Here is a 17,852-nt window from a genome sequence, read left to right as displayed (position 1 = left end):
ATCTTCCACCAATCCTGATGCCACAATTCTCCTCATAGAGCCCAGCTTCTCGGATAATCTGCTCTGCATACATGTTGAAAAGGTATGGAGACAGCATGCATCCCTGGCGTACACCCTTCCCAATTTTGTTTTCCACACCAGATCTTTCCCATTTCCCTCACCACTACCCCCCATCAAATTGTGCAACCCTGTGATTAACACTATCCCCCTCTCCCAGTCCATCCTCACCCTTTCCCCTTGGGTCTACATTCTCATTCTACAATAATGATTTTATACAGTATTTGCCGTTATGGGACCGAGTGAGTTTACTCAGCATAATGCTCTCCAGTTCCTCCCAAATTAGGTAATAATTACAAAATCATTGCTCCTGCATGCTGCATAGTATTCCATTGTGTAAATGTACCATAATTTCTCAATCTATTTGGTGATTGGACATCTGGGCTGTTTCCATGTACTTGCTATTGTAAATAACACTGTTATGAACATTGGTGTATAAATCTCTGTGCCTCAGTTCTCATTTTCTCAGAATACATTCCAAACAGTAGAATAGCTGAGTCATGGAATTTCTGTGTTCAGCTTTTTGAGGAAGCACCGAACTGCCTTCCAGGGTGGTTGTACCATTTTACAGTCCCACCAACAGTGTATAAGAGTTTCTATCTCGCCACTTTCTCTCCAACATTTATTACTCATTTTCGTACTATACTTTTTCACTATTATTGGAGTGAGTGGTAAGCATGATTGTTTTTTTAGTTGAATGCTGTATTAGCGTGGATATTCATGGATATTTGTATGTTTTCTTCTTTCCCTTCTTTTTCTTTGTCTTCCTTTATTAATGTTTATTGATTGATACTAGAATCAGACACTGGAGATAGAAAATCAAGACTAGAATCAGACACTGGAGATAGAAAATCAAGTCAGACATTGTAGCTACCTTGACAGTCCTGGGGTGAGTGGTAGGAGAGAGATGAGTAAAGTAAATAATAAATTAGAAATAGTGGGATAAGACCAAAAGGGTACTCCAGGAGCACAAAGATTTTGTGGGCCAAGAGAAATTTTGTCATTTTTAAAAATTGGTTTGTATACAACAATTCATACACATTGTATCATATTATGTTTCATTCATGTATTTTGTGTTTTATACAGTCTTTATTTACATTGTATTTTATGCATTCATTTGCATACATTGTATTTTATATAATTACTAATGATTTATGCCTATTATTTCCCCACCTTTTTGAGTCCAATCTTTCCTATTCCTTCACCTATACATTAAACTCTACTTCTCTGGTGACTTCTACCTTTCCCTGCCCCCTGTCGCCTTCTCCTTTTGGACCTTTATACTCATCTTACTAGTTATCCATAACTTTACAGTAATGGTCGTATGTGGCATTTGTCCTTATGAAACTGAGTTAGTTCACTCAGCATAATGCTCTCTATACTCTTCCATGTTATACAGTATTTTATAAAATCATTGTTTCTTAGTGCTGCATAGTATTCCATTAAATAGAATACTACAAAATGGAATTTCTCAATCCATTTGGATTGTTTTCATTTTCTTGCTGTGGTGAGTAATGCTGCTATGAACATCAGTAGGTGTACATAGCTCCATTTGTGTCTCCATTCTAATTTCCTTGGGATATATTTTCCTAGCATTGTGAAAACTGGGTCATATGGGAGTTCTGTATTCAGCTTTTTGAAGAAACACCAACTGTCTTCCAGAGTTGTTATACCATTTTACAATCCTACCAATGGTGTAAGAAATTTCCAGTCTCTACATCCTCTCCACCTCTCCAACATTCATTGCTTGCTGTCCTGTTAAACTTTGTTACTGTTATTGGTGGGAAATAGTATTTCCCTGTGGTTTTTTGTTTGCATCTCTAATTTCTGGTGATTTTGTGCATTTCTTCATGTGTCTGTTGGTCATCCTTATGTCTTCCTTTGTTAAGAGTCTTATGTCTTTTGCTCATTTTGTAATTGGGTTATCAGTCTTTTTTTCCTTTGGAGGCCCTATAGTATTCTGTAAACTTTCGTTGTGAGTCCTTTGTCTGAGATGCCATTGCCAAATATGTTTCCCCCCAGTTTGTGGTTTTTGTTTCACCCTATTGGAAAAATGTTTTGATGCACACAGGGACTTTATTTTTAGATGGTCCCATTTCTCAATCTTATCCTCTCTTGATTGTGCATTTCTGGCAATATTTTGCTGTGAAGCTGAACACTGTGACACTGATGTGTCAAATGCATTAATGGTTACCCATGGTGGACAGTGTTTGGTGGCGCTCCCAGATTAAAACAAGCTTGGAAGCAGAAGTGGCGTCCACGTCCATAATAGCTTGCCTCTGGAAACCCTGTGAACCTGGAAAAAGGAAGAAAGGCACACAAATGTTGAGGACTTTCATTCATAGGGTTGTTATGAGTTGGCATTTAACAACAGTAACACCAACATAGAGATCAGTTGGCCTAGTGGAGAGAAAGTGATGCTACCAAGCCAAAGGTGGGTGACTTCTATTTTACAGCTCTCAGGCCTGTTTTGTTTTTTTTTAAATTAAATTTTATTAGTTTTAATGAACATTTACAGAGATTTTGGGTTTTCATTCATTCATTGTTGCACTGTTTTCTCCACCCTCATCCCCAGTTCGTTGTTCTTTCCCCCCTCCCCATGTCTATTTTAATTGTCCAATTGCCACAGTGCTTGTCAAAGCCAGTTCTGATTAATCTCCTTTGTCAGTGTGTCCCTTGCCATTCCCTATCACTCCTCCCTGAGAGAGACTTTACCCTGATTCATAAGGAAAAGGGGATGGCATATTCTCTTAGCTACTTCCTGTTTTTCATTGTTTTTGTTCAAACATTCTTCTAGGTGGTATAGCCCTGGTGTGTCTACTTGCTGTACAGAGGTAACTTGTGGTTGCTGTAAACCTGAACACTGTGACCCTTATGTGTCAAATGTGTTAATGGTTATCTGTGGTGGACAGTTTTGGTGGCGCTCTCCGATTAAAACAAGCTTGGAAGAAGGAGTGGCATCCACTTCCGTAATAGCTTGCCTCTGGAAACCCTATGAACCTGGAGAAAGGATGAAAGTCACAAGTGTTGAGGACTTTCATTCATAGGGTCATTATGAGTCGCCTACGACTTGACGACACGTAACAACAATAACTTTTATGTCATAAGCTAGTACGTCTAAGTTTGGGCCCATTTTGTCTCTTATGATCCTTATGGCTTAGGTTTTTACGACTAAGTCTCTGGCCCACCCTGAGTTGATTTTTGTGTATGATGTGAAAATTCTGGAAAGTGATACTGGGAGAAAACTTCCTTGGTATCATGAAAATTGAGGAAATCCATAGGCAAGAAGTTCAGCTAACTCCAAATAGATTAGACCCCAGAAGGAGTTTTTTATTCTCTTGAAGGAGCAAAATCTAGGCTGGGTTTGAAGAATAAGGAGTTAGCATAATGTAATGGTCAGAAAAAGATGTGTAGCAGAGGGAACTGTGTTTTTAAAAAATTCAAAGTATTTTTGTATACCTAGAGCCTGGATTTAACAGATTTGAGTTTTGAGAAAGCAAGATAAACAAGTCTTTCTGCTTTCCTCCAGAAACACTTCGCTTTCAGTAACTTTTGGAATCATCTGATTTAGTCTACAATTAGGTATTAATTTTATTAATGCAGCTTTTATTTACAGGAATGTTTTATAGTACCATGTATAGTAGTGTTAATATAAATCAGTCTTATAAAAATTATGTAAATATTTGAAAATTCAGTTATTTGTTTGACTTTCTAACATTTTAGATGTAGTTGGAATAATGATCAAAAACTTTCAGTTTGTAAATAGTCTTTTTATTACAAAAATACAAATTGTTACAAATTTGTCTTATTATAAATTAAGACCATTTGGAATGTCCAGTATCTATAAAGAAGGCAATTAAAATCATTCCACGATCTTTTAATGTTTTGCTGTATAGTCTTTCAGTTTATTCTTTCTATCTTTCCCTATTTCTCATAAAATAAGGGTCATACAGCCTTTTAGCCTTTTTAAGTATTAGGTTATTAAATGCTGTTTAAGATTTTCCATAGTTACATAGATTCAGACATTACTAATTTCTTTTTTTTTTTTCAGACATTACTAATTTCACTGTAATTGATTTATTGGATACTGTGGGTATATTTCTGCTTTTAATTTTTAAAAGCAACATTAATAGAAACATTTTTATAATCGAATTTGTATGTTGTTATTGATTACCATCAAGTCGAGGTCCACTTCTAGTGACACTATGAACAAAAAGACTTAAAGCCTTTCCATAGCTATCATTGTTTCTCCAAGGTCATAGTTTCCAGAGGCATGTGGTTTAGGAAGTGGATGCCACTCCTGCTTTTCAACCTGCTTTACAACTGGGAGCTCTACCAAACACTGTCCTCAATGGGAAACTATTCTGGTGTTTGATATCCCCATGGCACAGGGTTCAGCATCATAGCAAATGTAGGTTACCTCATATAGCACATTGACAAAGAGTGATATGCAAAGTGAAAGAATGTTCCTCCAGATATAACAGCACTAGTTTCATTTAGCAGTGATTAAGTGTTGTCAAGTAGAATATGACTCAGAGTAAGCTTTGCACAAAAGACCTGAACTCTGTTCTATAATTAACATAATTTTTGTGCATTTATAGGAGAGTTTGCAGAGTTTCCAGAGGCACCTAGTTTAGGAAGTAGGTGCAACTCCTGCTTCCCAACATGAATCAATGTGGAAGCTCATCCAGCCACTGTACATAGTGGGAAATCATTATGGTATTTTACACAACTATGTGATAGTGTTCAACTTCACAGCAACTCAAAGTTGTTCAGTACCACAAGTAGACAAATGATTGCTGTGTCTTTCTTTCCTTAGAATAAAAACCTCAAAACCAAATTTTCTTTGTCAGGTCTGTCCTAGAGAGGGTGAAACCAGATTTTGTGTGTCTTTCTTTCCTTAGAATAAAAACCTCAAAAACAAATTTTCTTGGTCAGGTCTGTACTAGAGAGGGTGAAACCAGGTTTTATCTTAGAGGCAAGGATTTTTTTTAAACTCCTTCTCACATACTTTGGGCATGTTGTCAGGAGGAGCGAGTCCTTGGAGAAGAACATCATGCTTGGAAGAGTGGAGGGTCAGAGCAGGAGAGGAAGATGCTGGATGAGATGGATTTACAGAATGAATGGCAATGGGGTCAGAGACAGTGAGTGTGGCTCAGGGTAGGGCAGTCTTCTAAGCCATTGTTCATAGAAGTTAGTTGTATTTGACTCGATAACACATAACAACAACAAAAAGAGGGGCTAATTTTAAGTCTTGTTTTTAAGACATAAATGTTTTTATTTTACTTCATAGTCTTCATTACTGAGAATGTAGTGTTTTTATATGTCTTTTTTGTTATTATGCTTAGGTCAAGTCATCTATGTCTCAGTGACTCTATGAACAGTATATCTGAAACTTACCCTATCCTGCACTATCTCTGCTATCTCTGATGTGCCCAAACCCATTGTTACATTCACTGTATCAATCCATATGTAGATCTTCCCCTTTTCCTTTCACCCTCAGCATTTCCCACCATGATGTCCTTTTCCAAGGGCTTACTGCTCCTTACAGTATGCCCAAAGTAAGTGAGATGGAATTTCACTATCCTTGCCTCTAAGTAGCACTGTGGTTGTACTTGTTCTTTTGGCAGTTCATGGGATACTCCATATTCTTCTCCAAAACTATAATTCAAAGGTATTGATTATTCTTCTGTCATCCTTATTCAGTGTCTAACATTCGGATACATATGAAGTAACTGACTTTTTAAATTTCAACTTAAATTTGCAAATGTGATAGAATTGGCCTTAGTGTGTGTGTGTGTGTGTGTGTGTGTGTGTGTGTTTGTATTTGTGTGTATGCCAGTTACTTGCTCATTAAATACAGGAGGTTTGTTTTGTTTTGAAGATTAGATAATGCACTAATGTGGATAAGTATTTGTAGAAAGAGCAAGTGCCATGTGGGGAGTGCCATATCTGACCTTTACCATTTTCATAGGAGGATACTATCCCTGCCTGCAGCATCCATAACAAAACCAATTCCCATGAGGTCAGATATATCCCCATGCTCCCATGCGTCCATCTACTTACTCAACACCAATCTTTCTGCTTGGCTGGGTCCAATCCACTCAGATCCATATTGAGGTAGTTAAAAGGTTATAATTCAGATTAATAATAAAATACAGTCAACATAGCTACCAAAATGTGCATGCATTCTCAGCCTTGAGCCTCGTGGCTCTAAGTATTCTCAAGTTCTCAGTCCTGCCAATATTGGCTTCCCTCCCAAAGTCCCATCTCATATCCAGTTCTCCAGTTCAGCTGTCAATGCTGCTGCCATCCTAAAGCATATCCTATACATTTCGCTGGGTTGGGGGACGTAGCTCTTCTCTGGCTAGGTGAAAAATCTCTTTGGTTCAGGAAGAATTCCTTCTGGTGGGGAAAAACTTCTATTCTTTGCAGCTAGAAATTGTCAATTTATTAGCAAAACCAGGCAATCTTTTTGTGGAATGATAGCTAATCCCTTTGTGGATAGGCCAATACACCTCACTCTCACAGTTCCGCCCCTTTACATAGTCAATCACCTACACTAGAAAAGCCTTATTGAGAGGCAAACTCCACAATATTATCATTTTTCCCTCTCTTCTAGAGGAGGGAGAGCATTCATTTGTTCCAGGGTCTGTACTCAAGTATATTTTGATGCCTGATTTGTGAAGGAAGAAAATAACTTATCTTTTTTGGAGGACTCATTTGTTTCCTATTTATTCCTTAGCATAACTATATGAAGGAAGAAGAGAAAGGTTTTCCTGAAGATGAGGCGACTGAATAGGAAAAAAACTTTAAATTTGGTGAAAGAGTTGGATGCCTTTCCAAAAGTTCCTGAGAGCTATGTAGAAACTTCAGCCAGTGGTGGAACAGGTGATTATCAGTTCAGATAACTTTTTCAATAAGTGTAATTCTCAGTTGCCCAGTTCACAAAAATACAAAAAAAATGTTTCCATGAAGAAGAAATCATCAGTAAAGTGTACGGTAACTTTATTTGGTTTGTCTGTTCATATATCACAGTGTTGCTTGGGTCTTTTTTATTTTTATTTTCTTTGATATTAGCCAAGTGAAATTGATGCATTAGTGTTTATTAAACATTGCTGCATTAATTTTTCTGCTTTAGTAGTCTTCAGTTATGTGTGTTATATTAACAAGCGTTGGTTATTTCATGATATTTAAACTAGTCCAGTTTTGGTTGAAAGTAAAATAGTTAAGTCATAATAATATTAATTCTTAGTATCACTTAAATAAAGAGAAACAGCATGATGTATTGGGTAGCTAAGTAGACTTTGAAACAGTATCTGTGGTTCAAACTCACTTCTGCCCTTTATAAATATTTACATTTCGAGAAGTTACTCTGTCTTTACCTTCATTTCTTCTCCATAAAATATTATTTATTTTATAGGATTTCTATAGTGATTAAATAAGTTCATATTATTAAAATTCTTAGAGCAGTACTTGATACAGTTGTCTATATGTTTGTTCAAGAAAATAATTAATATATGATAAAAGTAATCTATAATAAAATTTACTATTAATATTCCCCCTATGAAAGTTCATAAAATAATGTTTCAATTAAGATTAACATTTTATTTGATAGACTAATAACTACTTACTATTACTCTTTGCCATCAAATTGGAACACTCACAGCAGACCTGTAGCAGGTTATGAGAGGCTGTAAATCTCATGGGAAGAGACTTGCTTTTCTGTCTTCCTTGGAGCAGCTGGTTGATTTGAACCACCATATTTGGATTGAGAGCACAGCTTCCTCTTCTACTATGCTACCAGAGCTTCCTGTTAATAATTACTTGTTATGTATAATTTCTTATGGTTAAATTTGTTAAGGAAAATAGTGCAAGTTCTTATTGTATGATCTTTTAATTTTTCATAGTAGATAGTTCTGTCCTTATCAGCTCTTTTACTTGCTTCCATAAAAGCTGTCAAAATCTCATTGTCACTTAGTTGCAAACCACTCATTGCTCACCCTCTAGCAGGTTTTCAGAGGTTGTAAATTGCAAGGGAGAAGATTGCCCATCTTTCTCTCATGGAGCAGCTGGTAGATTGAACTGCAAGTTTTGGTTAGAAAATCTCTATGTCTTGGGCCACCAGAGCTCAAAGAAGGTGACATATCTAGATGAATGTTAAGACTGGTTGAGATTTTTATTAGTCACTTGAGGAAATTGGTTAACTTTCTGGCAAATAGATTATTGTGATTTCTCAGGAGCTAAGCTATTAGGCTTAGTATAAGGATATGTTTTTAATTACAAAGACATTGTTTTCTTATGCCTTAAATTTTATGTTTACTTTTATTTCTCATTTGTGACATTATTTGAAAAAGTCATATTTTAGTGTCATGTAAGATTTTGGCAAATCTTTTCATGTCCATAGAACTGAGAAAGTAAAATGATTTCTCTCTATAATGCTTGTGTTCACACTTGTGCTGATTAAATCTTCATTTTTGAACTGTTTTATGAAGAAAATTTTTATGATAAACACTAAAAATACTCAATAGTTATGACACACATGATAACTAATTAGAAAATTTCTTTGCCATTTTAAATTTCACGTTAAAAAAGTTCTTATTGTATATGTGATTGTTTTATTTGTTTTTCTCTCAGTTTCTCTAATAGCATTTACCACGATGGCTTTATTAACCATAATGGAATTTTCAGTGTATCAAGATACATGGATGAAGTATGAATATGAAGTAGACAAAGATTTTTCTAGGTACTTTTTTTTTTCCTTCTTGTCTTTAGATTCAGATTGCTTGTAGAGATGAAAACTTTACAAATGTCTTTTTCTGTTTGGTTTAGTTTTAAAGGCACAGTCTGAATTAATACTTGACTGTTTTAGGTGAAACCATTAAAATCAAACATTTAAATGTACTGGTTAAATCTGAAAGGGAGGTTCTCTGATTTATTATGTGCTTGCTTCAAAAGGTGAAGTGAACCAAAATGTGATTTTTTAAAAAACAGACAAACAAGTGTTCCTAATCCACAACATAAACAGTCTCCCAAGTATCCTGAAAAATCTACAACCAGGAGAAGATAAAATAGATGAATGGGACCTTCTAAGAATCAAATCCCTATGCACGTCCAAAAACTTCTCCAAAAGGGTAAAAAGGAAAGCCACACACTGAAAAAGTATTTGGTAATGACATGTCAGATAAGGACTTACCTAGAATTTATAAAATATTTGAGAACCATAGCAAGATAAAAGGTAAATAATGCAATTGAAAAATGGGCGCAAGATATGAACAGACACTTCACCAAAGAAGACATTCAGATGGCCAACAAACACATGAAGATTGTTCAAAATCCCTAACTCTAAGAGAGATGCAAATCAAAACAGCTATGAAATATCATCTCACCCCAGACAGAATAGCAAAATTTAACAAAACAGCAAGCAACAAATGCGGGCGAGGTTGTGGAGAAACTGGAACCCGTATTCACTGTTGGCGAGAGTATAAAATGGTGCAACCATTGTGGAAAGTAGTGTGGCACTTTCTCAAAAAGTTGCAAATAGAGATACCATTTGACCTATACCATATACCCTAAAGAGACCATAACTGACATCCAAGCACACCCATGTTCATCGAGGCTTTGTTCACAATAGCTAGGAGTTGGGAACAACCTAAATGCCCATCAACAAACAAATGGATAGAGAAGCTGTGGTATATTCACACAATGGAATACTATGCTGCATTGAAAAAAAAGGAATTCATGCAATATTATTCAAAATTGGTGAGCCTGGAGGACATTATGCTGAGTAAAAGGACTGCAGCCTTCAGTATGGACTGAGGTTCAATGTCAAGAAGACAAAGATTCTCACCACTGGACCAATTGGCAGCATCAGGATGGATGGTGAAGTGATTGAGATTGTTCACAGCTTCAGTTTGCTTGGCTCCACGGTCAACACTCTTGGCACCAGCAGCCAGGAAATCAAAAAACGTATTGCGATGGGAAAGTCTGCTGTTAGGGACCTCTCTAAAGTACTCAAGAGCAACAGGGTCTCTCTGGAGACTAAGGTGCGCCTGATACAGGCCATGGTCTTTGCAATCACTTGTTATGCATCAGAGAGTTGGACAATGACTAGAGAGGATAGAAGGAGAATTGACCCCTTTGAGCTGTGGTGCTGGAGAAGAGTATTGAATGTTCCATGGGCTGCCAAGAAAACAAACAGATCCATCCCAGAGAGGGTTAAACCAGGCTACTCCTTGGAGGCAAGGATTCTGGAGCTTCGTCTGACATACTTTGGACATGTTGTAAGGAGAGACAGGTCTTTGGAGAGGGACATCATGCTTGGTAGGGTAGAGGGACAGTGCAGGAGGGGAAGACCCTCTATGAGGTGGATTGATCCAGTTACTGAGGTAATCGAGATGGGTGTGTCAGAGGCAATGCGGTTGGCACAGGATAGAGCAGGGTTTAGGGCTGTTGTACATAGGGTCACTATGAGTCGCAAACGACTTGATGGCACATAACAACAACAACAACAACAAAATATCTCAGTCACAAATGGATAAGTACTGCATGGTGCCACTATTGTAGAAAGTGACTGACTTCAGATTTGGGCTAAGACTGAGAAAAACTGGATAGATTATGTATACTGAATTGAAACAGATGAGGGAGAGAACAGTTTAAAACTGATATATGATAGGATATTATGATTATCACAGGAATCCAGAATTAAGGTTGTATAGTGGAGTGCATTTGGGGTGAGGAAGGTGGCAGGATCGGCGTCAGGGGGATTGTGTACCAATGAAGAAGAAATTTATCTTCTGCTTTTCAAAGAGAGGAGTGAACTGGGGGGAGGGGGGTAAAAAGAAAAGTACAACAATGAATGAAAATCCAAAATCTCTATAAATGTTCATTAAAATTAATAAAATAAAATTTAAAAACAAACAAACAAGTGTTAAGGAAGAAATTGTTTCTTATTTTTAATTTTTTCACTCAGTGTGTGAAATAATCCGAGCGAGAAATGAATTTTCCAAAGCTACATTTAATCACATTTAAAACTTGGCCCTGACATTTATTAGCTACATGACTTTGAGGAAGTTACTAAATCTGTATCTCTTGTGTGTTTCAGTTTCTTTTTCTGTAAAATTAGAAGAATATAGTTTTCTGGTGCAGTTGGTGAAAATTTGCGAGTAAACATTTGGAAGTTGGCGAGATCACACAGTTTACTTTTTTTGGTCCTCAGCTTCTTCATATATAATGTGACTGTTGTTCCAAATACAGTTCATTGACATTTCATGTTTTTTGCTAGCAGGAACATAAGTGTGGTGGAAACACAGAACCTTACCTGTGTGGCTTTTCTACTCTAGTTTCTATGGTGTCTTATGAGTCTAAGCCAAGGTCATTTTTGGAGGCCTCAATTTGAAATGCTAGACAGCTTTAAGGTTAAATGTCAAAAAATTCCAATTAAAACAAGTTATTATATTAGAGTGAGGAGTTTTGATGGGAAGCACAGGACTGAATTTTGTTATGTCTGCTCTATTATTTAATGTGCTTAGATCACAGTGAGTAATTAATCCTAATATTTTAAAATGAATTTTATTGAATTAATGGAAAAGAAAACCATATTTTTTAAAACTTTAAATGTGAGGTGAATTTTATCTGCATATATTATATTTACTCTTTGTCAATCATAATTAGCTTTCCACTCTAATGGTTATGTAATAATAAGTCAGTAATTTACACATGTGTGAGCCTCAGTCATGTATCAACAACATTGTGACACTATCTGCATGATAAGCCTGTGATAGGGCGTTGAACATAAAGACTGATGTGTAATATTTATTTGACAAAAAAAACTCATAACTCCTAATTTGTGGTTATGAAAATTTACAGTCTTAAACAAATCATCTGTAAAGAACATATATAAATAGAAGTTAAATTTCTTCTGAGTTAGAGTTACTGATCATACAATTGCCATTATTATGATTAAAAACCTGTGAAATCAGACAAGTTTATAGAATAATTGTAATATAGTACTCTTAACTATGTGTTTTGTTTGGTCATAGTATATGCTGTCTAAATTTTAATCTTTGTATTTTATACTTTTTGAAACTCACAGTTTTCATAGATCATTCGTTTCATATTTTTTATATTTTGTTGTTTGGTACAACTTACTTACTTGGTAAGTACTGTTTTTACTTCTTTGTCTTTCAGCAAATTGAGAATCAATATAGATATTACTGTTGCCATGAAGTGTCAGTGTAAGTATAGCTTCAACTCAATAAATCCATGCATGGTTCAATCATCAGTTAAAAAAATTATAAAAACCATTGATTATACTATTTCAACTTTATTTTCCTTTTATAATTAAAATTTTATTGTAATTTTTTTAAATATTAGAAGGGTTTTTTATCTCATTTAAATTCTTTAAATTTCTTCTTCAGAAAGAGATTAGATATAACCTTTACATTACTGCAATCAAAATATAAAAATATGAGGAGACATTTTAAAAATTAGATTCTAGGTTAGCTGTATCTTATCTTTGTTTCTTGTTTGGCTAGCATTTATACCTACATTCACATATATATCCTAATTATTTGTATGAATTTCCCACCTTTTATCTTTATTCTACATATTAAAATACAGATCCTCATTTTTTGAATGAATAATAATATATCAGCCTTTTTGTTTTCTTAGTTTCTTATATAACTTATAAGAAACTTGATGTTACTTACAAAAACAAAAATGTTAACATATCAGATATAAAATATCAGTACTGATCATCAAAGTGAGGCTGTGTTAACATGAAAAGTATATTTTCAATTATTACATGAAAAGTAGAGATCAAGAATTCAGTAGTTTAGAAAAAAAAAATATTGTGAAAGAATTTTGCCCAGTTAAGATTAGTTTCTGGAGAAAACATTCATAGGACAACTTTAAATCTTTTTCCCATTTTGCTTTATATTTCCTGTTTTACAATGGTGATTTTACAGGATAAATATTTTATGTCTAAACTTTATGGTTCACATATTTTGTTTTATTTTGGATGTTTGGATATGATTAGAAATTGTATTCTATAAAGTAAACTTCCTGTTTGTTGATTAATTTTAGGCATCAGTAGATGGCTGATTTAAATGATCCTTAATGATTTAAGATGTCCTTAAGTCATTAAAAAGAATTCTAGTAATTTTTAGTTTTTTTACTAGTTTTCAGATTTTGCAGAACTTTTGAGTTTGTGCTTCCTGCCCCCCTGTGGTATTCTGGGTCATAAGAAGCCCTGGTGGTATAATAGTTACATGTTCCACTGTTAAAAGATTGACTGTTCTAACTCACCAGAAACTCTGTGGGAGAAAAGACATGGCAGTTTGCTCTAGGCTGAAAAGTTTAATAATCCATAGGGACTTGTGTTGTTACACCAAACGCCACACATTTTGGCTCTGGAGGAGAAATAGAACTTATCTTCTCCACTGTGATTTACAACATTGGAAAGCACATTGGAAGATCAGCTTTGGATCAGTTTTGATTCAATGACAGTGAACTAACTAAAGCTGATTTATACCCTTTGAAACTCTATGAGGCAGTTCTATTCTGGTTTATAGAGTCATTATGAGTCAAAATTAACGTGATGTGCAACAGCATTTGGGTCACCTTTTGTATAGCGCAAGAAGTAAAAAAAGCATGATTTTAAAAAATAATTTTCAGCTAAGCTACAGGTAAACTACATAGTCTTATTATTTTAACTTCTGCACAAATAATCAGTATAGGAAAGTGATTCTGAATTCTTTGTGAGTTTTTTTGTCATCTTAATTTGTTAGTCCATAACAAAAGGAGTTAGAATCTTAAGTTCAGATAGTCAATCTTCAAATTTAACGTGTTTTTTTCCCCCAGATGTTGGAGCTGATGTATTAGATTTAGCAGAGACAATGGTTGCATCTGCAGATGGTCTAGTTTATGAACCAGTAAGTTTGATTCATGTGGTTTTAAATATGCTTTGAAGAATTTTCCCTGGAAGCTAGTTTCTATGTACTTATAACTTTGAGCTAGTTTTCTGTCGTTTCCATTCTTTTTTTTTTCTTTTCTATTTTTTTGTCTGTTTTTTTTCTTTCGGATTGGCTCCAGAATCTATCGTTTCCATTCTTGTTGCTCAACTTCCATTAATTTTTGTCCCCTCCTGACCTTCTCACTGTTATTTAAATTTTAGAAATTTACCCTTTGTACAATATTTTTTCTGAGTTTTGGTGATGCTAATGATCTGAATATTTAAGTTTGTTTCTTTGCTTGCTTTAGTAAGGTTTCAAGGGAAGGGTTTCTCCTCTATTTTCAATATTCTTACCATGTGATATTTAATTTCATTAAGATTGTTTGCTGTATTCTTGTTGATACGGCTTTTGAACATTGCCCCTGAATTCTGGGAGATTACCTACATCCAGTGAGAGTAAATCACCTTTTTGGTTTCTTTATTACATTTTAAAATTCAGTGATTATATTTTTCTCATCCCTAACCTATTGCAAATCATTCCTTTTTAAAAAATCTACATTTTCCTAAATTTCTAAAATGCAACAGTTTTCCTCTTAATTTTAGGAATAGTATCAGAGAGAAAAATTCTTCTGATTCTACTTTCTTCAGATTAATGAATATATCGTGTTGCTTATTTTTCTTGTTCATTTTAGTGTGGAAGAATAAAGAAACTCCTTAAATGCTTAAGAGTTGAAATGAACTTTGTTGACTGATGTAATTTCTTATTCCCTACTCCCTCCATTATTTTCAAACCAAATGAATAGAGAAGGGTAGATAATACTGCTTTTTCTGAGTTAGAATTATGCTTCAGATACTTTTGAAAAGAGGTCACAGTTGGGTTCAGGATGTCCGAATAGTTCTCCATGATATCCTAAATTTCCTTGTCTCTCTGAGTTAATAGCCATACATTTAAATGAGGTAGCTTATCTTTTCTTTAACTGGTATGACTGTCCTCATTACAAGCCTGGAACAATAGTCTTCGTTCATTTAGACTGCTTGGTCCAGGCCAAATAGAAGAGAAGAGTATGTAAGAGCAGAAGCTAGTTGATTATTTAATTTTGAAATATTAAGTAAGGATTAATATATTTTTAAAATTATTAAGTTCAATGAAAATTTACAGAGACTTTGGATTTCCATTCATTCATTGAGGATTGATGTTTTTAATGTAAAGGTATTAGATCATTTTATTTCTTTGATAATGCTTGCCCTTAATTATTTTAATGTTAAGTATTAAAACCCAATTCCAATAACTGTATTAGTTTCAAACTGTTCATAAAAAGCTATATGCTATTTACTATTCTATTAAATCATGATTTCTTTATTTCCAAAAAACAAAAGAAAGCAAAGTTAAAAATGTACAAATGTATACTTCTTCATTATTCCTCTTGTAAGTGGGAGAAAAAATCAGTGCAACAGAGAGGCAAGTGTTTGAATAAAGATACTGGAGACATTTTTTGAGTTGTTGCTTCCTTAGATGCAAAAATATGAGTCAAAGCAAGTTTACATTGTTATTATTATCAATCAATTACTACAGTGTCTAACACAATGTTGCTGTTAGTATTTACACCTTTGTGCTAAGTACCATACTGCTGAGCATTTTGGGGAAATCAAAGAAATAATCTTATAGTCCATGGTATCCAAATATTAATTTACAAATTAACTGGGAAACAGTCACAATTAGCAGTAACAAACTTATATAACGTATTGCTACACAGATGTCACTATTGTTTTTGTATGTGTCATGATATGGAAAAAGGTGGTGAAGTATGGCACAGACAAGTGCGGAAGGAAGAGTGCTCAAAGCAAATAACAGAAAGATGGAGGCAATTTGACTTGTATCGTATGGTTGTGGAGCAGTGACATAGACATGAGGTTCATGGTTCCAGGGCACTTAATTGGTATATCAAATTAGCAAGGCACAAAAGTAGAACGGTTTGCCTGTATGAGGGATTTATTTTTTTCTTCAAGTTTTATTAGAGAGCAAGGATTTGTTGTTGGTTTTGTTTTTTTGTTTAAGTCCATGGATGTTAGGTTGAACTGACTGGCAGCTGACCCACCAGTGGGTTATTGGGAGACAATAAATCCATTAGGAAGAGATTGCACATCTTTCTCTTGTGGTGCTGCAAGTGGATTTGAATCACAAGAGGCACCACCTTGGGAATAGTGACACAACTCCCCACAGACTATGCTAGTAGAGCTATGAGAATAGTAGGTTAGAGCTTCATTGTAGAGGGATAATGAATAATTTTGAAGACTTTAACATTTGAACTAATTTGCTTTGCTATAAATTTGCTTTATAAAAATAAAGTTACTATTTTTGTACTGCTGTAAAATTGAATTTTGCCACAAACTATGAGAAGCGTGTACATTTCTGATTTTACGTGTTTCAGAGTTCTGTTTCAAATTTATGTGAATGATGCCTAGATAAAATGTCTTGAATTGCTCATTGTTGATTAATACAGCTGGGAATTGCAGGATCATTGTTTAATTAATTTAAAAATATGTTTGACTTTATTATGCTGTTTTCCAAAAAGTGTCATATAGCCTTTGAATTCTTGAATATCATATTAAGATGTATATCATTTTTAAGACTATTAAATTTTATTCTGGTATCACTTAGATGGTTTGAAGTCTTACCTAACATCATTTTGTACAAATGATAGGTTGTTAAAATGTACGTAACTGTAATAAGTTTCTCATTAGTTAAATTAGTATTCTGGATTAAAATATTTAGATCTTATTTTCAAAGAAGAGTAAATATAAATCATGAGAATTTGTCTTTAAATGTGCCATAATTTTGTCTTTTTGAAATTAAAAAATGTCATATAAAGAAAATGTCATAATGCTAGTAATTATGTTTTCTTTCATTTCAGGCAATATTTGATCTTTCACCCCAGCAAAGAGAGTGGCAGAGGTAAATAAATAAGATATTGTGGTTTATAAAAATCCAATTCACATATGTGCAAGATGATGCTATGTTAGTGGTAAACCTAATTCACATTTGTGGAAGATGATGCTCTTTTGGCTGTTGTTAATTGCCTATAAACTAATACCTGATTCTAAGGATGTGTGTGTGTGTGTGTGTGTGTGTGTGTGTGAGAGAGAGAGAGAGAGAGAGAGAAAATTATTAGTAGCATCGAGTATATAATATAATCCTTCTAAATTCAGAAATTGTGTCAGATTGTGGGAGCATAGTGGATAATATTTTCTCTATTGTACCTTAAATTAAAATTTCAATTTTTATATGACCTGATAATTAGCAATGTATAATTGTTTAACTGTTTAATTTGGATAAAAGGTATACATAGAGGAAAAGGAAAACACCCCTCATTCCCTGAACTTAGCATCACTAGAGGGGTAATTAGTGGGGTTAAATTTCTTGCATAGGCTTCAAGATGTTTTCTGTGTATATAGAAAACGTCCCATTAGTGTACATGCATGTTTTTGCTATTTAAAAATAAAAAAGTTTTTAAAAAGTAGGGTCATTTTATACCTGTGTTCTGTAACTTATTTTTTCTTACCTAGCTTGATATTTTGGGCATCTTTTCAGTACACTTATTAGTCTATTATATGGATAGACTTATATTGTCGAATCATTATTCATGGATACTAAATTGCTTTTACTGTTTTAATAATAAAACAATGCTTTAGTGAACAGTTTTTAAACTCTTCTTTGTGAACTTGTGTGAGTGTATGTATAAATAAATAAGAAAATGTTTAGAAATGGAGTTTTTTTTCCTATATTTTATTAATTTTCATAAACATTTACAGAGATTTTGGGTTTCCATTCATTCATTGTTGC

General features: G+C 34.3%; 1 protein-coding gene across 1 annotated transcript in view; it reads left to right on the top strand.

Moving 5' to 3' along the window:
- ERGIC2 (ERGIC and golgi 2) overlaps window positions 1-17,852 on the top strand; it is a 64,188-nt gene that overhangs the window by 18,376 nt on the left and 27,960 nt on the right. Inside the window, exons 2-6 of the mRNA XM_006895072.1 lie at window positions 6,803-6,948; window positions 8,695-8,803; window positions 12,247-12,293; window positions 13,921-13,991; window positions 16,924-16,964. Coding sequence (XP_006895134.1) covers window positions 6,843-6,948; window positions 8,695-8,803; window positions 12,247-12,293; window positions 13,921-13,991; window positions 16,924-16,964 — 374 coding nt within the window. The 5' untranslated portion in view covers window positions 6,803-6,842. The remainder of the gene's footprint in view (window positions 1-6,802; window positions 6,949-8,694; window positions 8,804-12,246; window positions 12,294-13,920; window positions 13,992-16,923; window positions 16,965-17,852) is intronic.

This window comes from Elephantulus edwardii, unplaced genomic scaffold (genome assembly GCF_000299155.1).
Source record: "Elephantulus edwardii isolate Elephantulus edwardi_28Jun2011 unplaced genomic scaffold, EleEdw1.0 scaffold00157, whole genome shotgun sequence".
NCBI classification, from domain to species: Eukaryota; Metazoa; Chordata; class Mammalia; order Macroscelidea; family Macroscelididae; genus Elephantulus; species Elephantulus edwardii.
Note: the sequence above shows the minus strand (reverse complement) of the source record. Positions and strands in the feature narration are given on the sequence as shown.